This window comes from Cyprinus carpio, chromosome B14, assembly GCF_018340385.1.
Source record: "Cyprinus carpio isolate SPL01 chromosome B14, ASM1834038v1, whole genome shotgun sequence".
Lineage (NCBI taxonomy): Eukaryota > Metazoa > Chordata > Actinopteri > Cypriniformes > Cyprinidae > Cyprinus > Cyprinus carpio.
In genome coordinates, this window is record NC_056610.1 from 11,380,801 (window position 1) to 11,402,508 (window position 21,708).

The window sequence follows — 21,708 nt, forward strand, 5'->3', positions numbered from 1 at the left end:
AAGCATTTTCTTACATTATTTCCAAATAACTCCATGACAAAAGTGGACACGCTGCCATTGATCCCAATGAGAATATTGACACTAGTGAGCACCACGTAAGCAGTGCTGGGGATTTTGAAGAGGAATGAAGCCGGGTACATAAGAGGAGTGATGGACCATCTGAAGAGAGACAAGAGTAAGTATTTATTATCAGGGAAAATGTTATGTGCAAATTGGCAGTGTATTGAGGTCCCATGTCAGGCCCCAAGCATATCTAGGTACTATAATATCATAGAGACATGAGGGTGGGCTCTTTTCACTAAGGAAGATTCCCAGGTTGTGGGCTCTTTTGACTTTGGAAAGTATAATGTATAATCCCATACGGGGACCCAAAGAGGTTTTTACATATCTGCAGAACAGAGTATATTATCTGTATGAGGGTGGGCTCTTTCAATACAGAAATAAACATAGGCCCCATGTGGGAACCCCAGCAATATCTAGGGATCAGACTGTCTAAGATACATATTTCGTAAAGATAAGAACCATTCACATTTTCTTCAGAAAATATACCTAAACATACGTTATTTATTTATTTTTAAATGTGGTTTATAATCAGATTTTTTTTAATATCCAGTTTATTTCCCATTTTCTTCAGAAAATATACCTAAATGTACATTTTTTTTTTCTTATGTTTATATCTATTTCATATCTTCATTAGGAAATTTACCTAAAATTACTTTGTATTTTTTTTCTGTTGTATTCCATTTCTTTCAAATTTCTTTAGAAAATATACCCAAACATACTTTAAAATGTGATTTATTTATTTGAATATTTATTTTGTATTCAATTTTTTTCTATTTTTAGATTTGTTTAACATTTTCTTCAAAAATGTCCCTAAGCATACTTTATAATCTGTTTCTCCCCTATTTTATTATATCTCTATTATAAATGTGGTTATTAATCAGTTTTTTTCTGTTTCCATTTACAAAAAAATATATATATTGTCAGTATCTACATAAATTATTGCCTTATTGAGCTGGAATTATTAATATAAGTGAATGTCTTTATTTGTCTTACCCATAAAGAAGCAGCAGAAGGGCAAGAACAGGCAGGTTGGTTGCAGAGACGTAGGCTTTTTGTTGAAAGCACACAAAGATCAGGATCACCAGAGTAGCAGGAACAACATAATTGCACTGTACCAAAAAACAGACAGAAATGTGCATTAAAGATTTTGGGTCAGCAGCCAAGAAGGTGAGTAGTGCATTATGAGATTTGAAAGTGAAATCAAACAATTACCATATCCCAGAGAAAGTTGGCCAACCAGTAGAGATATGGCTGCACTCCGCTGATAAACTGCATGTGCTTGGCCTTATTCACTCGCTCCTGAATGAGGAAGACAACGAAGCTGGCGGGGACGAAAGACATGGCGAAGATCACACAGATGGAAACCAGCACGTCCACTGAGGTGGTCATTCTGAAATTGCCATAAATCAGGGTTCAGAGATTAGACCAACATGAATAATGTCCTTAACGTTATTTAAATTGCATTCAATCAGTTTCAATGCTTACAGGGCCACTTGAGAAAGCTGTTCCTTGGTCAGATTGAGCGGATGGTTAAACGCAGTGATGCCAAACTGACGAGGGTCTTTGCCAGCTGGTAAGTTGGCACGCAAGATACCATTGTTCATAACATTGAGGAAGGCTCCAATACTGTGCCAGCCCTTGTTATTGAACCATATCTGAAAAAAATGCCAATAAAGATCATTCCAAGTACACTTAGAATGTCTATAATGGGTTTAAAAATAGCAGTCATCCAGTTGTGACTCACCTTGACATTATTCTTAGTGTCCAGCCCATTGATGAAGGTAGACAGGCTTTTCAAGAAACGGTCTGCCGCTGATCCTGAGTCCTACAACCGTAGGATAAGAAGAAATACTTCATGCACTATTCTGGAGAAATATTTGATTAATTTCCTAAGAGTCAACGTTTCGGCTTACCTTCTCCAGTTGGAAGATTTCCCTGACTCTAGAGATGGCATCGTCGATCTCTTCAGCAGGAGGAAGCACCTGAGTGCTTCTAGCTCCCAATGAAAATCCTCCATATCTGAATTCATTCACCCATATCTTGTTCTTTAAGCTATTAAAGAAACAATCTGTTAATGTGTTGAATGACGCTACTGAACTATTTCAGTTCATGTGGATAGACAATCAGGCCATACCTTTTCCCAATGATCTGTGCATAGGTCTTCACAAGATAGTCTGAGATGTTTCGTCCCGTCAGGTTCTGGAGCGTCTCAGTTTCACTCATCTTAATCTGAGGAGGTGGCAGTCCACCTGCACCAGCAGGGCATTCTGGGAGCATCTTCTTTTTGCCATTACAGCTGCACTCACAAGCAGGCGATGGGTTGTCCATGGTCCAGTTTGTCGACATGAAAATGTCCATCACGCTTTCTGCCACTTCTTGTGTAGACCATTCCTCATCGCCCATTGTACAGGGAGCATCACTAAAACCAAGGGAGAAGACAAGCTAAGTTTTTTCTTAAATTAAAAATATTAGCAGTTACAGAAAAAAAGGTTTCATGTAATATACTAACGGAATTGGTTCTCCTTCCATGCATCGTGTTCCAAAGCCAGGATCATCTAATAAAGCGTTGAGTAACTTTTGTGTGCTTATATCATGTGGAGCATCATCACTGTAATGAAAATACACTGTATTTAATTTCAGTGGTTCTATGCAAGTATTTCAACTTAACGTAGAGTAGAATATTGTCATTGACATACCTGATGAATGTGAACTGTTCTTCATACATCCAGGGATTGAGAGCAAGGCTGGGATATTTTCCGAATGGTGGCACAATAAGACTGAATACCAGAGCAATGCACACAAACACAGCAGGAAGAACAATCTGCAAAGAGGATCAAAGTGAGTTGATCAAACCTGAAGTGTACTGTTTCCCAAAAGTAGCATAAGCCTAACTAGATTATAGAAACCACTGGCATCGGTAGTCTCTACGATCTACTTGTATTGTGGAAGAAACCATTGGCACCAATAGTGTATACAATCTACTTAGGCTTACATTGTTTTTGGGAATCAAAGAAACCACTCGCACCAACAGTTTCTTTGATCTCCTTAGTCTTATGATGCTTTTGGTAAACGCATCCTAGGTTTATTTTTTACTGACTATATTTCCCATTCCTACCTGTGCAAAGAAGCCTTTCCTTGAGCGGCGAGCATAAAGAAATCTCTTCCACAATAAAGCCACAAACTGCTGCCTCTTCAAACTCCAGCCTTTCACTTGATAGGATCCTTTCCCATTGGAAACACTCAAATAGTCTGTTTCTTTTGATTCTGGTGATCAAACACATCAAAAGGAATTGGCACAGCACATTTAAAACCAAACAAATAAGATAGGGATATCTGAAGAAAGATATTTGGATGACTCTACTGTAAAGATAGGGTATTATAGATGTTTAAGGGCATTTAAGGTTTACCTGGATCACCGTCAGATTCGTTGCAGTCAAAGTCATCGTCTTCAGTCAGGGGTTTGAGGCAGCTCTGGTGGTCAGCACCGAATGCATGTCGTCTATGTCTGGGAACTGGCAATGTTCCATCTACAAAATAAAAAATAGAAGATGAGGTCTTTTCTGGATTTTTGTTTTTGTACTGCTTATTCAGTTTACTAGAGAGCACATAGTGAGGTACAAATTTACCTGAGATGATTTCAGTGTCAACTCCACTGTCCTCTGCCACCTTAAGGAAAATCTATAAAGACACCCGAGAAAGATGATTAGTAACTTGCACATGTAGTAAAAAATCACAGCTAACATCCTAAAGCTTTTTGTTGACAGATAAAAGCCAAGACAAGCTACACCTACAGTACCTCTTCAAGTGTAGTATCTGAGATACCATAGCTCGAAATGCCAAGGTCAGCGAGCCGATCATCCAGGTCATGGAAGAGCTCAACGAAAGCACCATCTTTGGCAGACTCGTACGGCAACACATATGTTATCTCATGACCGAGGTCTTCCACCATGCGAGAAGCGGGAACGTGCTTCAGGATTAGACTGGAGATGAGGTCTACATCAACAGGAACAACAGGAGATTCAGGCCATGTAGTTCCTGCAGAACATATTGAAAACTTTAGTGAAGATTCAGGTAAAATCTCATGAACTGAAAAGATATCCATCATTTTAAAATTTGAGGTCAGGTGGTGTCTTACCTATTGCTGTGGCGGCCTCGCTCTCTTGATCACTACCTAGACCAGCATCCGAACTGCTCTCAGATGCATTGTCATCCTAAAAAACAATGAAACAACAGTGTTTAGCTGATTAGCTAAACAACAAATCAATGTGTTCATTGAGTGATTTTGCAAACTGAAGTGCACTTACTTTCTTAACAAAGGACACAGTGCTGCTTGAGTTCCTGCAAGAGCTGAGAGAAGGCTCAGTGTTTTTCTTTACCAAGGTAAGATAGTATCCAGTTCCCAATTGAGTCTTAAGAAAGAGCGAAGAGCCCACACAACAAAGCTTTCCATGGGAGATGATAGCAATACGATCGCCCAGAATATCCGCTTCATCCATATGATGGGTGGAAAGAAGGATAGTCCGACCTAAGAAATACCCATAGTCCTCATTGATTCAATAAGATCTAATGGCATTTTCTTTGTTTTTAAATACAAAACGAATGGAGTAGTTACCTGTACGATACTTCAGAAGAAGGTCCCAGATGCCTCTTCGAGCGTATGGGTCCACACCAGCAGTGGGCTCATCCAAAATAACAACCTTTGACCCTCCAACAAAAGCAAGGGCTACTGAGAGTTTCCTCTGCATACCACCTGAGAAGCATAAAAAAATGTAAGTTTGCAACAAATCAAACAACCATCAGATCATAATTTCAGAGGTTGTAATGGCACACACCTGACAGCTGGCTGGTCCTGGACTTGCGTTTGTGTGGAAGGCCAGTATCTGTCAGAATCTGCTCCATCTCAGCCTTCACGTCCTCCTCAGAAAGACCCTTCAGACGGGCATAGAACCAGATGTGCTCTTCTACTGTCAACCTGAGATATGACCGGTAGATTAACATCCACAGAACTATACAATCTTAACATCAACTAGTATGTGACTTTTTGAATTAAAGCACTTACATGCTGAAGAGGACGTTGTGTTGTGGACACACTCCGAGGCTCCGTCTGATGGAACTGAGCTCTGAGCGAATATCTTTGCCCATGATATATGCAGTGCCAGAGGTGGGAGGGAATAGGCCAGTTAGGATAGACCTAAAACAATGAAGGCAAATTGGAGGGTTAGATATTGTAACCAAAAAGAAAAAACTCAATTCAAGCAGCCATTACTCCAATCCATATGATCCTTCAGAAATCATTCTAATATGAAAGTGATGAATCTTGGATGAATATAAAGTGAAATGTGAACTTACATGGTGGTTGTTTTTCCAGCTCCATTGTGACCTAGGAAAGAAGTTATTTGCCCCTCATAGAAGCCAAGCGTCAACCCATCGACTGCTAGCTTCTTGCCATGACGGTAGACCTTCACAAGATTCTTAATGTAAACTCCCAGTTCAAGGTGAGTGGGTTCCTCTTCAATGCAGACAGCTTTAAAAAAAACATCACAAAACACAATTAATCAGTTGTATTGAAGATTATATCTAATGAACAAATTTAAAACTCTAAACTGACACTAAACTGCCTTTTTAAAAATAGCTATTTTTTTAGCTTTTTAATTAGTAATCAGCCATAATATCAAAACAATCATCCGTTCAGAATTTTAATATTGGTGTATCCCTTATATAAAAAAACTTTTTTTTTTTTTTTACCTCCAGCATTGCCCTTCTTTCCATGAACTGCAGTATTGTTTGTGTTGCTCTCTCCAAACCAGTAGGATTTAGTAAAAGGGAAGTACCATGGCCTGGGAATGCCATACTGCCCAGGGAACACAGCCTCAATGTACCAGGTCATGACCCCATACAGGAAGGCATCAAAGTACATGAGGATGAGGCAGGTGGTGAGGTTGTAGTTGTCTTCTTCCATTGGGCTGGAGAAGAGGTTATTCCATTGGATGCCCACACCCTGCTCTTCAAACAGGGCAAAATACTCACAGCCAAATCCAAATGCCACTGGAGACAGTAAGCTCTGTGAACACAACCAAATTAGAAGTAAGTGTAAGTAGAAAGTGAGAAGTAAGTCCACTTATAATGCTAGTCAAAGTTTCTTGCACCAAAATAAGTAATTTAGTTTTACATTAACATTTTACATTCCCTATAATGCAGTTGCCTATCTACAATGCAAAAAGTGATTTTCTCACGCAGTATTTTTGTCTTGTACAAATATCTAAACATTCATTAATCAGGATATATTTACTTGAAGCAAAATTACATAAAATGAGTAGTCTGTCTTTTTTAGTTTAAGCTTAAAATTGGGAATAAAAAATAAAGGTAAAAGGTAAATTATTTTATTTTTCTAACCCTACAGGCAGATTTATTTCTCATTTCAAGCATAAACTCACTTAATTTTGATAACTCCCTCGGAAAACAGATATAATTTTGGTTCTCAAGTAAAACACGATTTGGGAATGTTTAGATAAAAATATTGAGTAAAAAAATACAAAAATTAGTAAAAAATAATCTGGTATGATTTGAGTCAGATTAAATAATGACCTTCAACTCAAATAGTTCAAATTACTTTCAAAAATGCATGTACTGTAAATGAACTGACTGATATTCCCTATTACATCTGTGCCCTTCAGCTGGACACTTAATCTCAGGTTGTTCCAGCAGGACCTGGAGTTAATAAGTCTGCTGTAAATCAGTTTAATGACAAGTAACCAAGGAACTGCACAGGATCAATCCGCCTAGGGTTCAGTGCCTTGGTCAAAGTAATCTAACCAACGCTGGCTCACCTCTAACTGAACTCTTTTATTAGTGGCCCAGACCTTTAATCTATCACAAGCATTTAACTAGTTTCAACAGGAACACCCAAGTGAAGATTCCTTGTAATCTAGAGTCAGGAACCAAAGCCTACAATGGGTTTAAAGTGCGATTTTACAGTTAAGATATTCTCATCGCACCTGTAAGTCATTTTAGATAAGGAGAGCAGTACAAATTAGTTTCCTTATGCAATATACTGTATGATAACCTAAGGCCAATAATTGATGACGCTGCACGCATTTGCACTTTGTAACTGATATTTTTTTTTTTTTTAAGTGTTTTGGTAGGTTGTCATAAACTTACAGCAATGACTTTGGCGCTGAAGCCCACGTAGTCTTGCCAAGCCACACAGAGCACATAAGGCAGGTAGAGGGTGAAGTAGATAATGCCCCCGCAAGCCGCTGCCAGGTTGGCACGTGCGAACACTGTACTGATTAGAAAACACTGCATGATGGTTACCACAGCGAATGATCCAAGGAAGAGGAAGACTACGCCAGGGTCACTGTAGGGCAAGAGATTACCCATCTGGAAAGGTAAAAGAAATCAGCTTTATTGTCTCTGTTTTGCTTCTATTAATGGATGCCACATAATGAATAATAATCTTTATTACAATTAATAATAATAATAATCAAGGTTACTATATGGTATATTTTATGTATACAAATAAAACTAACAGAAATATAAAGTTTTTGTTTTACATACACACACATATGCATATATATGTAAAACAAAAATGACTAAAACTACATAAACAATGAAATTACTAAAACTTAAAATGAAAATAGAAATATTAATAAATTATTCTAAATATTATCTCAAAGGTACAAAAATAACATTAATAATAGTAAGTGTTATGTTAGTATTATTTATTTTATGTTATAGTATTTTGAATGAGCTTTATCGCTTCTATTAAATTTTTTTATTTTAATTTTAGTTTGTAGTCATTTTTGTCATTATATGTCATATCTTCTATTATTTTCATATTTCTTATTTTATTCATCTTCATTTCTATTTAGTTTTAATTAATTTATTTAGTTAGTAATTTAATTTAATAAAGTCACTAGCACTATTAACATAAAAAATCCTACAACAGAAAAAAAGTCAAAATTGCAATACAGTATAAATAATTTGTAATAACTAAATTGTGTACTGAACATTTTTTTGTAAGGCAAAAAGTGCGCTTCCTAGAAAACAACCTGTCTTAAGAACTGCTGAAGTCTTTTTAGTACCTTGAGTAGAAGAACCAGCAGGCCTGCGCTGATGAGAAGAGGGATGAGGCTGCTAATGAACCAACTGAACCACAGGATTCCATTGTCCAATCCCATAATCCTCATGGTCTCCTTGAGCCGGGCCTCCTTCTCATAGACGACGCCTTTGATGATGATGGCCACTGAGTACATCCAGGCCAGAGTCATGAAAAGCGGCATGGAGCGGCTCATAATACGAAGGAAACTACAGGAAAAAGGTTTTTTTTTTTTTTAAATAACTGTTCCACTTCCAACTGTTACAGAACATACTGAAAGATTAGCATGAAGCAGTCTTTTTACTGCATGGGAAATAGTTTAAAGACAATGCTTAATTCAGTCTCTTTTATTCAATTAGGTTTATTTGCAGTGCAGTCGAAATACTTACATATCATCTACATAACATGGATAAGGCATCTGTTGGATGTAAACACCAGTCTTCTCTTTGGTCCCAGTAACTGCTCTGATGATGCTGTGTTCAACTATATCCTGTAGGTAAGTAAATCCTCCCCAAATATACCGCAAATCTTCAAACGGATCAGCCCTGGGACCGGGATCCCAATACCTGCCAACCAAAAAACCCAATAAGCATGTGATTTCATAGCACACTATCTAGTTTCCATTACTGGGCATTTAAGAAAAGAAAACACCAACTTACCCATCTTTAATCTTGTTTGTGCGCTCTACATTGTCGATGTCCATGCGGATCTTGTAATTGACGTGTGGGGGAAGTTTAGAACTGTTGGACTGAATGTCCAGAAACACAATTCCCGCCCAAAACTTTCTGTTATCCAGGAGACTCATGGACTCGTTCACCATTTTCTCCTCTGTGCTCACAGGTTCAAGTTTATCCAGGTTTACACACTGAAAAAAACAACACCATTCAGTCACAATGTGGCTTTATCTATCTTTTGATAATGAGTTGATTTTATTTGACCATATTAGATTATGAACATGCTACAGTAGGTGATTTAATCAATAACTTTTATAGCTGACCTAAAATAATCTATTTGATCTGTAATAGCTTGGTCTTCTTTTACTGTAAAAGGGAACTTTTGACCCATTAAAAATAACTGTGTGTTGTTTGTCTTCTAAAGTCGTGTTATACTTCTCTTGAGTCTACATTCAAGTTGATTTTCACTTCCTTTTTATCTTTCACATCTCATTTTGTCATATTAACATACGTCATATTGCTGACTTAGATATATTATATTATATTATATTATATTATATTATATTATATTATATTATATTATATTATATTATATTATATTATATTATATTATATTATAAACTCAAAAACCCACACAATTCATTGGAACAGGACATACAAACACGTTTTGCACATACCTTTCTCCCGACAAATGTGCTGGTTGTGACATGCTATGCGACTTATGAATGGTTGTTGATATGTTTTATGTGAAAGTATGTATGTGGGAGACAGATGGATTATGAGATAGAAAGGAAATGTGTAGGAGGAGAAAAGAAAGGAAAAGGTAGCATGAAAGAGAGCTGTTCTGACCTCCATGAAACGGGATATGCTCATAATGGCCTGATCTGTCTCATTGAAGACATCCCGCCACGTAAATGCTGTTCCATGGGGACGCGTGTCCTCGGAGTGCTTAGACAAGAAGCTTGTAACATCCTCCACGCTCCACTGAGTCCCAGCCAACTGGGCACTGAAGAAACTAGCAGTGGCATTGTTCCGAAGAAGCGTCTGAATTTGGAAGAACAATGAAACGGAAATTAAAATTAGCTTCAACATTGGTAACCTTCAGCCAAATGTAGGCAGTAATGAGAGTTAGGCAGATCATACCCGTATCAGATCCATTTCTTCACTGTTCTCTATGAAGTTCCAAACCTTCGGTCTGGCTTCTTCCCACATTCCACCTAAATCTCGTAGAATTCCGAGCTCCTGAAATGTCTTGTTGACCTGGGAAAGAACAAAGATGTTAATCAACAAATCATGGCAAGTACCATTAACATGTTTTTTCTTTTCCAGGATGGTTACCTCATGAATGATCTTCTGTGTTGCAGGGCTGTGTGGCGTGTAGAGGATCTTCCCCATCAAGAGAGGTTTCAATGCTCTCCAGATCATTCGAGAGATAGGACTGGCTTCCATGTTCTTCATCAAGTTGTTACAGTATGGAGCTAGCAGCACAATACATAAGAAGATGCATTAAAGGACAGTTTAGCATTCATTTAATGTTGCATGCTCTGCATCATATTGTACCACTATTGTGCAGTATGCTAGTATCATATTTCAAGCGCAATTCATTTTGTTTATGAAAAAGCATAATTTCTGTTGTAGATCATGGATGTTTTTGTTAACTAAAACTAAAACTATAAAAAAGTGCTTATTTAACTGAAATAAAGGCACCATAAAATAACATCATTTTTAGGGAAATTCTGTATTCATGTATTGATTTTTTTAAAACATCAACCTGCCCTGAGGCATAGATTTTATGATATATCAAGATAATTAAATATTATTAAAAAAAAAGTTGCCCTGGCAGTTAACTGAAATAAAATCTAAGTTAAAGTACTACAATTACAATAACCAAACATGAAATATAAAATAAATTAAAGCAAAGAAAAAAACCTAAAAATGAAAACAAAAGCTAATTCTAAATATTGATAAAAACTATAATAGTATATAAAAAATACTGAACACTACTGTAGCTTTGACGTACTGGTGGTGTTGTCATAGACTGAAACTGGTTCGTTATCACTGTCGTTGTTGCTGCCGAACAGCGCCTGGAAGTTGCTGTCCTCATACCAGTTGAGGGATTTGATCTTGAGCCCACCACCTTCCGGGTGTCCACACACGATACGGGACACAGCCTGGTACATCAGACTCGGCGAGCCGGTGGCGTTTTCTGTCAGAAACAGGATCTCGTTTCGCAGGTCACTCCAGCTCCTCATACTGGCCAGCTGAAAGAATGACAGAGGATACAATTATAATCGTCAAGTCAAGACGGCTGATACACAACAAATTTACTTAAGAAGTTTCCATTAGTTTGTTAAACAGGCGTGTCGGGTTTTATATTAAACTGGTGCATCTTTAAATAATTTGTTGACTTAAAAAAGGAAAATTCTGTCATCATTTATTCACCCTCATGAAACCCATATGTATTTATTTTTCCATTGAACACAAAAGGACACATACTGAAAATGACTAATCACTCTCAGAGAGTTTCAGGCCTCAAAAGTACTATTAAAGTAGTTCAAACAACTTGCACACGATATCCAAATCTTTTAAAGCCATATAATAGCAACTGTGTTTGGAACAGATCAGAATTTAAGTCATAATTCACTGAAAATATTTCCCCACTGCGGTTTGTAACCAAATCATTCAGACAGTTTTTGTAAACTAAATCAAATAACTCACAAATCCATACGATCTTTGGAATATTAGTGCACAAGTAGTTTGAACTGCTATCATGATACTTTTATGCTGCTTTTGTGTCCTTTTTAAAGCATGAAAGCTCCAGTTTCTATTCATTCTAATTGAAAAGAAGTGAAACAAGCATCTCCTTTTGTGTTTCACTCAAGAAATAAAGTCATACAGTTTTTTAAGGATGAGTAAATAACAGAAGAATTTTAATTTTGGGAGAACTATCCCTGTAACATTTCATCAGAGAGAAAATTGTCAACTATTAGCAGAGATAATGTTAGTGTTTCATTATTCACTCCAGTGCAGGCTGTGTTTGCCTAATCCTTGACAGCTACTGTCATTGTGTAGCTCATGTTTAGATGTTTTACCCAACAATCCTGAATCTAGAAAGCCAATGCCCCAAGGGCCTGACAAACCAACACAACTCACTTTAGACAAACAAACCCTCCCATGAAAAGCTGGTTCTGCTTTTTCAACACACAAAGGGTTTTGTCAAACATAAAATGAAAGTCTATCATAAATGCATTTCTAAGCTGGGAGGTTTGCTTTTCGAGGTTGACTGACAGGAAAAGAAATGTTATTCTGTGCTGGTCACGACATTTCACATTTAAAAAACCCAACTGCCCTGAGAACACTTTCATTTTTATTATAAATATTAAGAAAAAGTCTCAAGTGTGTCTCCGTTTAATCTTACTGCAGTCTAAGAGAAACAAATAAAACATATTATTATTGATTTTTTCTTTCCTACAGGTGCATTTTTACTTCTTGAGTCAACTTGAATCTTGGGAGGTTTCGTTAAGCACACTAAACAAAAAATAGTAGGCAGTATGCAGTAAGCAGTAGGTTAGTATTTCGAACACATCCACCAAGTAGAGAATTGCTTCTGCCGGTCATTTGTTTTGAAGCAGGTGTGGTGTAAGGCATAAAACTGTTGGGTAAAACCATGTGAGCCTTACGGATCTGACTCAGCAAGCAAACAAGTCACGTGCCGCTAATTTTGTGTAAAAGTACACAGAGAATGGAGGGCGGAGGGTGCAACAGATGTCCTACTGCAAAAACAAAAAACTCTCTCAGAGGGGGGGAGAGCAAGAAATCAAAGAGGAATAATGAGCCATCTAAACTTCACAAAGCTGTACAGAGAAAAGTTGCACGCAGTTTCTGAGTTCCAGAATGAACAGAATAAACTCATACTATTTCTAATATGCTGATTTGGTGCACAAGAAACTTTTTGCTGCTTAATATTTTTTGGAAATTGGGGTACACAACCAAAATGCTGCGGTAAGTAAGCTTATTCAGAAAAAACGCATTCAACTGATCAAAAGTGACATCAAAGACATTTATAATCTTACAAAAGATCTCTATTTCAAATAAATGCTGTTCTTTTGAAATATCTTTTCATCAAAGAATCTTATACTAGTAAGCAGCATAACTGTTTTCAACATTGATAATAATAGAAAATGTTTCTTGAGCAGCAAACCAGCATATTAGAAAAGATTCTGAAGAATAATGTGACACTGAAGACTAGAGAAATGAAAATGTTTTTTGCACTTCGTCTAGTCTCTTACCAACACATTAAAAGGTTACTGGTATTCACCATCCGTCTCAAACGTGAAAGTGAGCCAGCGAACTAGACAGTGGGTTGACTTTAATGCTCCATTCACGTAGACTTGTATAGTCAAAGGTTTCCCTTTCAGTGGAGCAGAAAACAGAGGGGCTTTTGTATGGGCAAACAGGTCATGAACGCCCATCTCACTGTGTTAAGCAAACGTCTTTCTTGCGGTTTTTGGATACTGACTGCTGAGTAGATTGTGTTACTCTCTCTCTGGATGCTTGTTCAGCTGTGCTTGGTTGTATATCTGTCCAGCTGGGAGCTGAACCAACTTTCTCTTCCTCCTGCTGTGCACTGCTACAGCTGGCAAACGAGACACTACCGAACCCATCGACACATACAGGCTCAGTGCGACACATTTACTGCTGCGTCACTGGCCCTGCAGTTGTCCTCGCCATTAAATGTCACTTTCACTCTCATGGGATGATTTTAGAGCTTTACTGTGTGCTGGTTGTTTTAAATACGATAGTCAACTCTCGCATGCAGTTTTCTGACAGTTCACAGGAATGCTCAGGATTGTTCTACCTTGTCTGTAGTGATAAACTCATAGACTTTAATGATAAGTGATTAAAATGAAGTCTACCTCCACAGCCAGTGATCCCAGGCTTTCCAGAAGGTTGTCTGTAGCTTTGGCAACTAGACGGACATCAGTGGCATTAGTCCTTATGTCTGACTGTAAAACACAGAGAAAATATTTAATTAAATACACTTATTTAATAAAAAAAAAAAAAAAAAAAAAAAAAAAAATATATATATATATATATATATATATATATATATATATATATATATATATATATATACACAACACACACATATACACTTATTACAAAAAAGTAGTAGGCCTATGGTATATATATATAAGTATATTTATCTATGTCATTTACATTTTGTAGTTACATTATGGTGTAGATTAAAAAAAAAAAAAAAAAAATTTATATTTGTATATATACATATATATATATATATATATATATATTATATATATATATATATATATATATATATATATATACACCATAAAATAATGTTTTATATTGAGTAACTGAGTAACACTGATAAATCAGCATATTAGAATGATTTCTGAAAGATCATGTGACACTGAAGACTGGAGTAATGATGCTGAAAATTCAGCTTTGATCACAGCAATCAATTATATTTTAAAGTACATTAAAACAGAAAACCTTGATCAAAAAAACTTTTGATCAAATAAATACAGCCTTGATGAGCACAAGAGACTCCATTAAAAAAACATTGAAAATCATAATGGTCCCATACTTTTGAATGGCAGTGTATATACACACATACATAACAAATATAATAAAGTAATAATGTATATGTTTTTTTACATTAATATAATTAACATTTTGCTTTACCTTACATTAGATAAAATATAAACCTATATATGCTATAAAATTATGTTTTTAATGTTTTTTATTTTTAAAAAACAGTTTTATATATATTTTATATACTGTATGTGTGTGTGTGTGTGTGTGTGTGTGTGTATATATATATATATGTGTGTGGTATATATATATATATATATATATATATATATATATATAAACTATTAGATAACTATAATGAAATATTATAATATTGTTTTTTAAAAATGTAACTGTTTTACTTTTTGTTTTAATTTACGTTAAGTAACATTAGATAACTATAATGAAATATTATAATATGCATAAACCTGAATAAAAAGGTTATGTCATTTACAGATAAAGTTTAGGTCATTTACAATATTGTGTGTCACTCGGTTTATATGGCTGTTAAATCAAATCTAGTTGCTCGTAATAGTATCTTATAGCTTGTATCTAATTTGCATGTCTATTAAAATAATCAGAGAACCATAAAAGTTACGCAAGGCCATATTCATTTCATGCATTCTACATGCCATCAGCCAGTGAAATAAAACTAAGATGACATATTTATCTGGTTTTTCACTGCACTTCACTTCCAAGCATCCCAATGATGAGTCAAAATCATCTTTCGTTGACCAGTGAGACCTGTGAGTCAAACTGACATCTTCGTATTTCTTTTAAACAACCATAGGGAGAAGCAGAAGAGAGGAACTGAAGCTGTTGTAACTACCAGCTGTGCCTTCAGGCTATATATTAAAGTAGGAGTGTAGGGCAACATGCAACGACATGCGTCCTCCCACGCTGTTCATAACCAGCTAACTCGTTCTTTCTTTTTCCTTTCTCTCTTTTAGCTGGTTGTTGAGTTGTTTGTGTCTCAGCACAGTGCATGCCAATGATAAAGTCACCTGGTTTTGTTTTTAACACCTCAGCAACAGCAGTGGAGGAGGGAAGGACTCTATTGCAATGCTTTAGGTGATAAGATGATGACCTCTGTCACCCTCAGACACAAGGTGGGGGAATTTATCAAAGGGGTTAAATGATGCGATTTCAAGTTTTCCTTTTTCTTTTGAGTGTTACAAGCTGTTTGTGAATAGATAAGATCCCTAAAGTTGCAAAGGCTAAAGTCTCAAACCCAAAGAGATATTCTTTATAAAAATTAAGGCTTGTCCATGCCCTCCTAAAATGCCTTTTTTAAACACGCTGCCACGTCTACGTCACTGTGTGGAAAGATTTGCATAACACCGCCCAAATGTTCACGCAAAGAAATAAACTTTTATTCTCGCTGTATATAGTTGCTGCCACCGGACGAGGACTGTTTCCTGTAGAGTAGCCTACAATGACGTTGTTCTGACAAATAATGCTGACTCACAGCATGTAAGTACGTTTTCATGTTTAAAGGATTTGCCACTGATGATTCAAATGCGAGTTTTGAGCAGTGTAGAGTAGCGCTTGTTGTTTGTCGTTTCTCCGATCACAAATGCAGACATGGTTTTACGTTTATGCGGCGCGATGCAACGCCATGCGTAAAAAGACAGTATAAGTCATTATAATCTGTACTTATGTCCCCACTGGATGTTACAAATGCCTCATTTGTAATAGGTTTTTTTGTTTTTGTCTTGTCGTGCAGGGAGGCGGCATCACAGTATGTTAAGGGGCGTAACATTTCCGTCACACGCTTGAGGTATTCAGCCCATCACAAAGTACTGGCCAATCAGAGCTCACCTCGCATTTCAGAATGATGAGCTTTGTAAAAGTCGACACATTTCAGAAACGGAGGGTGTAGAGGAGAAACAATAATGTACAGTATGTGAAAAATAATGTGTTTTTTTAACCTTAAACCACATAAACACATTTCAGTAAACCAAATACACAAAATAATGTTCTTTTTTAGCAATGTCATATGACCCCTTTAAGCAACAGTTTATTCACTCCCTTTCTTGACAACAAAGCCACCCCATCTGGACTCATCCAGAGCTCTAGACTGGCCATTTACATTTGTCTTCAGTAAAACCGCTTGTGTCCTCTGCAACACAAAACTAATTATGTATAATCTGGACACTCTTATGAAATTAACAAACATTTTCTTGACTATTAAAAATATATATATTTTTTTTTTTTTTTAAGTTTTAACTTTAATAACTTTTTTTTAGCTTTTTTAAAATTCCTCTCTTTTTTAAATTACTCTCAATTATGATTCTCATTACTTTAAAAAGTATTTTAATATCTAAGTTAAACGTTATTATTTTGACCCTTAAAAAATACCATTTAAAATATATAGAAATAGAAATGCATTATTGAAATAAATAATAATATTGTAATACCGAAATAAATAATAATAATAATAATTCCACCCAAATAAAAAATATGAAATTGTATTACTGTTATTATTATTTTGTGTTTTTTTCTTTTTCTTTTGATTTTTGCGTGGAATTTATGACATGGAAATATTTTTTAATTACATTATGATAATTTGAATATATGCTAATTTTAAGTATTTCTAAGAATTTCTTATTAAATATTTTAAGGTAATACCAATTAATTAATTTATTTATTATTAAAAAAACATGTTTCAAATCTGTTCATTTTGATTCACTGTACCATGTTTCTTACCCTAATAGGTTTGAGAAAATCCAAGTTGGACTTGAAGTGTCTCTCGGCCTGGTCTAGCCAGCTATTGGGAGCGCTGCAGATGAGGTCCTGGGTGAATCTCGCCAACCTTTCGTCTGGGATGCTCACAAAATCCTCAAGTGTGGTGGTGTTGCACATGTCTCTCAGATGGACGCCAAAACCTTTGAGCAGCACCTGAAACATGAGGAGCATTGGTGATAAGCAGTAGGAGTGAGAGCAGACTAAAGGTGTTTATGTGATCTGTGAGGGGTTTTGGAGATAGAAGAGGACAGAGCGGTTCATATGACCCATGAGTTTGTTATCAGGACAGTAGGAATTATAAGGCACTAAGACTAGATGCCTTGAATACACATTGAGAGGGTACATTAGGGTAAAACTAGGCTGCCTATGGTCATTTATGAGGACTGTAGATTGTGTAATGCCCCGAGGGCATGTCACACGGCTAGCAGCTGTTGATTTACAAACAAAAATCAAGTTGCATGCTGATTTCCTCTCTTTAACTGATTCCTAGGGTCAATTTAGCAGCTTGTGTGGGGTAAACTATCAAAAAGGACCTAGAAACTATGACCAATACCATGCCTTCCAAACTGTATGCGGTGTAATTACAGTAGAGCAAGTGTGAGGTTTGGGTCTTTGATGCATGGAAGAAGTAAGTCAGTGGAGAACCTAAATAGTCATGGACACCATTTATGCTTCAAAATAATGCTTTCAACTCTCACCTTTTCAAGATTTACATCAGCTTCCAAAATATTCTGCACGTGATTATGGGAAAAGGAGGCATTTTGCTGGAGGAACATGGAAAGGGTTTCATTTTCACGCAGGAAGTCCTTCAGCTTGAAACCTAAGAACAAACATACCACTTAAGTGTGTGCGTGTTAAGCAGTGTTTCACAAAACCACCATACAATGGCTGTAGTTATCGGTTTTCAGCAATTTGACCAGACTTTTAATTTCAGAAGACCCGCCCCCACATTTTAGGATTAATGTTTTTGGAAATGCACCCCATTTTCCATTAGATTACATTTACATTGCATTCTTACAAAACGTCAAACTTTTATTCGGAGTACATGCGCTCACTTGCTGGAATTAAGAGCTGTTCATTCAGGTGTGCAGCCTTTGAGAGTGTTAACTACACACTCGTGTGCTCTCCTTAAATTTCATTCTTCTTTCAAGGTTCAAGTGCATGTCTGAGCAGGCCGCCAAGTGCGGTTCTCCTGGGCGTGGAAAGAAACGATGACTGATTCATCGTGTGATTCCACAAACAATGTACAGGGAGTCTAGATGCCTAAATGTTCTGGAATTTAAAACGGGGTTTCACACAAATTGGACAGACTTGTGTGAGACTCCCCTTCCTTCCTTAAATCTGTGGCATCACACTATCATTCAAAACTTTTATAATGATAATGCAATTCCTTAATCATACGAATCTTAAAACGTGAAGTCGATTTTTTACATTATCTGATGAATATGACAAATCACAATCGAAACAAAAATCCTAAAATGCAGAGATGGATCTGCTGAAATTCAAAGTCTGGTCAGATTGAAAGTTTTTCTGATCCCTGTTTTGATGGAAATGTGTGTCAAAAGTGGGGTCAAGTCTGTACATTTGGGGACATCTCTCATGTTGCTAGACAGTAGAAACCCCTTCTCCAATCCATACAACTAAAGTTATACCTGATGTGTATGGAAAAGTGAAGCCATTCACACCTAGCTAACAATTACCCGTGATAACCCTCACCCGGAGTAGCCCAACTGTCTCCATGTCTTCCATCTGTGCTGTTCAGGGAAACAAAGGCTGGAAGTGTGTTCGTTGCTAGGGAGGGGCAAAGCCCCAGGAGGTGGCAGATTCCTGAACTATTCAGTCGCTTCCCCAATAATCATTCTTTTGAAAAGAGGGTAAAGGGAGAGAAATAGGGGAGTAAAATCGGGTCTGAAAAGACATGTGCATGGACCTTCTGTAAAGTCATGGCTAATTACATCTGTTAGGCCTTTTTAGATAGTACAGGTATATGCAAGCATAAAATGAGAGGGTCTAAAGAGTCTAAATGAGCCGTGGTGAAATAAAAAAAATACATATACGTAATACAGGGGTTTCCAAAATCCTTTAATCCAGTTCTCAGACAGTTTGAACTGTTGTCTTGAAATTTACTCTGACATTCAAAAGTTTGGGGTTGGTTAGATTTTTTTATTTATTTATTTGAAAGTTTCTTATGCTCACAAGACTGTCTTTATTTGATTAAAAATTAAGTAAAAACACTAAAATTGTGAAATAGTATTATTATTCAAAATAATGGCTTTCTATTTTTATATATATTTTTAAATGTAATTTATTCCTGTGATGACAATTGATGACAATAAGTGCAGAATTTCAACATCATTAATCCAGTCTTCAATTTCACACGGTCCTTCAGAAATCATTCTAATATGCTGATTTCATCAAGAAACATCTTATTATCATTTGTTCTGGAAACTGATTCTTCAATGAATAGAAAGTTCAAAAGAACAGCATTTATTTAAAACAGAAATCTTTTATAACATTATACAGTAAGTGTATTTACTGTCACTTTGGGCCACTTTAAACCATCCTTGCTGAATAAAAGTATAAATTTCTTGCAAACAAAATCATCTTCCTGACCCCAAACTTTTGAACAGTAGTGTACCTTTATGTTTTTGTTTTTTGTTTTTGTTTTTCTTTTTGCAGAAAGTGCACAAACCATCTAAGAGGTAGTGATCAGGACAGCTATGTAAATGTACAAGTCACTTACTCAACTCAACCCTCAATAACCAAAGAGAGAACCAGTACAGTTTTCTTTGGCCATTACAACAATTAGCATCATATTTTGGGCGTGATGTTTTTCATAAACATTTGTAACCCATTATGAGGCTAGTGTAAAGCAGCTATTTAAAACTCTTTGTGAATTCAGCATCACAGCTAATCATAGCAAATGATCTAGGTGTGAATGGGTTCAAGCGATAAATATAACCTAAACCCAGAGAACTGGACCCTAACATGACAATAAACACAAAAATTAATCAAAACACAACATGCGGATGCCACAACAAGCCCCACAATGACTGGATGGCGAGTTCAAAGCATTCCTATTGTCAGACATAACTCTTTTTTCCTCAATACTTTGCTGAACTCTTTTCTAAAGGTGTATTACGATAATGACATAACTCTTTTTTCCTCAATACTTTGCTGAACTCTTTTCTAAAGGTGTATTACGATAAACTGTGAATTTTGGACCATTTGATCCTGTTTTTCTCTGTACAGCTATGAAAACTATTTATTCATCTCCCCATTTCACTCTGTCACAGATCTAAAAATGTCATCATACTTCACTTTTTGGTAAATACATTATTTTTATTGTTACTGCAGACATTCTGTGATGGTGTCTGTGCAACCTTTTCTCCATTAGGTGGAGAAATGCAATTAAAGCTCACTTTGCGTGAGAAGAGAAGTCTGTGAACGGGAAGAGACAATTCACGCTGTATACCCAGCACGCACTAAGTGAAAAGGGCAGGTAATGCTAGAGGACAGGATTCTGGGATGTGTGTACGTATTTACACCCACACAAGCCCTGAATGTGACTTGTCATGGCTTGCATGAAAGGCTTGATCCTTCATTCAGCCACCCACTTCCTCCTCTCTCAGTGGAAAAATTGCACTATCCCAACAAAAGGCTGATGGGCATTAACCTTTCGCTTATATATTTACAAGGATTAACTGATAATTTGAATGAGTTACTTTAGGCTAGGAGATGTGTTTGATTTGGAAGAGAACAATTGCTGAAAAGGGCAAAAAACATGACAGTTCAGCCAAAAATGAAAAACATGCCATTTATGCACTCTTGTGTCATTGCAAATGTCATGGCTCTATTTCCTTGGTGGAACATAAAAAGGAACAAGCTCAAACATAAGTATTTAAGTAATTAATTACTACAGAATCGCATATTCAAACTTGATGAAAATATAAGTTATCATATGATTTTAGAAGACTTGGAATACAGCACACAAGTCATATGGATTACTAATGATGTTTTTAGTCCTTTTTCGAGCTTGGTCACTTTATGCTTTCACTTTATGGAGAAGAGCAGCATTTGATGTTTGGAAACACGTGAGGATGAACTGTTTTCATTCTAGGCAATTCTGTACTCACCAGCTGTGTTGCTTTGCATGACTTTCACTGCACTGATAAGCTCCTTGAATCCATCTAAGCTCTTGTCATTTTGACTGTACAGTAAGATCTTCTTGGCATCTGAAAACAGGCGTGAGATTCTGAAAAAGAAATCAGGATTACTACCAAACTGCATGCATGGTCTTGTATTACACGTAATTGGCCACATTACAGAGTTATTTCGAAATCTTCAGCTGTAGGCAACTACTTACATGGAATCGTTGAAGTTTCCTACGACTCCTGGAGATTCCCCGGGGGTTGGGTGTCGGAAGCAGGGATTGTTGGCATTGCAGACGATGCCCTGGATCCAGGGCAGGGTGCCTGCTGAGGGCATGGCTTTGTTGGGAAAGTGACCTGTAACAAATAAAAGGAG

General features: G+C 36.5%; 1 protein-coding gene across 2 annotated transcripts in view; it reads right to left on the bottom strand.

The window, feature by feature from the left end:
• Nucleotides 1-21,708, bottom strand: part of LOC109102826 (phospholipid-transporting ATPase ABCA1-like) — a 33,574-nt gene that overhangs the window by 6,848 nt on the left and 5,018 nt on the right. For both annotated transcript variants that reach the window (XM_042738077.1, XM_042738078.1), the window contains 33 exons: nucleotides 21,548-21,689; nucleotides 21,318-21,436; nucleotides 17,880-18,001; nucleotides 17,143-17,334; nucleotides 13,752-13,841; nucleotides 10,856-11,096; nucleotides 10,174-10,313; nucleotides 9,979-10,095; nucleotides 9,685-9,879; nucleotides 8,821-9,026; nucleotides 8,551-8,727; nucleotides 8,148-8,370; nucleotides 7,222-7,443; nucleotides 5,809-6,124; nucleotides 5,413-5,587; nucleotides 5,123-5,254; nucleotides 4,896-5,035; nucleotides 4,676-4,813; nucleotides 4,368-4,588; nucleotides 4,199-4,274; nucleotides 3,860-4,098; nucleotides 3,690-3,741; nucleotides 3,471-3,590; nucleotides 3,179-3,327; nucleotides 2,760-2,884; nucleotides 2,573-2,671; nucleotides 2,198-2,482; nucleotides 1,977-2,115; nucleotides 1,808-1,888; nucleotides 1,549-1,718; nucleotides 1,276-1,453; nucleotides 1,057-1,172; nucleotides 15-159 (listed from right to left, as the gene is read on the bottom strand). In XM_042738077.1, the coding sequence (XP_042594011.1) occupies nucleotides 15-159; nucleotides 1,057-1,172; nucleotides 1,276-1,453; nucleotides 1,549-1,718; nucleotides 1,808-1,888; nucleotides 1,977-2,115; nucleotides 2,198-2,482; nucleotides 2,573-2,671; nucleotides 2,760-2,884; nucleotides 3,179-3,327; nucleotides 3,471-3,590; nucleotides 3,690-3,741; nucleotides 3,860-4,098; nucleotides 4,199-4,274; nucleotides 4,368-4,588; nucleotides 4,676-4,813; nucleotides 4,896-5,035; nucleotides 5,123-5,254; nucleotides 5,413-5,587; nucleotides 5,809-6,124; nucleotides 7,222-7,443; nucleotides 8,148-8,370; nucleotides 8,551-8,727; nucleotides 8,821-9,026; nucleotides 9,685-9,879; nucleotides 9,979-10,095; nucleotides 10,174-10,313; nucleotides 10,856-11,096; nucleotides 13,752-13,841; nucleotides 17,143-17,334; nucleotides 17,880-18,001; nucleotides 21,318-21,436; nucleotides 21,548-21,689 (5,282 nt within the window). The remainder of the gene's footprint in view (nucleotides 1-14; nucleotides 160-1,056; nucleotides 1,173-1,275; nucleotides 1,454-1,548; nucleotides 1,719-1,807; nucleotides 1,889-1,976; nucleotides 2,116-2,197; nucleotides 2,483-2,572; nucleotides 2,672-2,759; nucleotides 2,885-3,178; nucleotides 3,328-3,470; nucleotides 3,591-3,689; nucleotides 3,742-3,859; nucleotides 4,099-4,198; nucleotides 4,275-4,367; nucleotides 4,589-4,675; nucleotides 4,814-4,895; nucleotides 5,036-5,122; nucleotides 5,255-5,412; nucleotides 5,588-5,808; nucleotides 6,125-7,221; nucleotides 7,444-8,147; nucleotides 8,371-8,550; nucleotides 8,728-8,820; nucleotides 9,027-9,684; nucleotides 9,880-9,978; nucleotides 10,096-10,173; nucleotides 10,314-10,855; nucleotides 11,097-13,751; nucleotides 13,842-17,142; nucleotides 17,335-17,879; nucleotides 18,002-21,317; nucleotides 21,437-21,547; nucleotides 21,690-21,708) is intronic.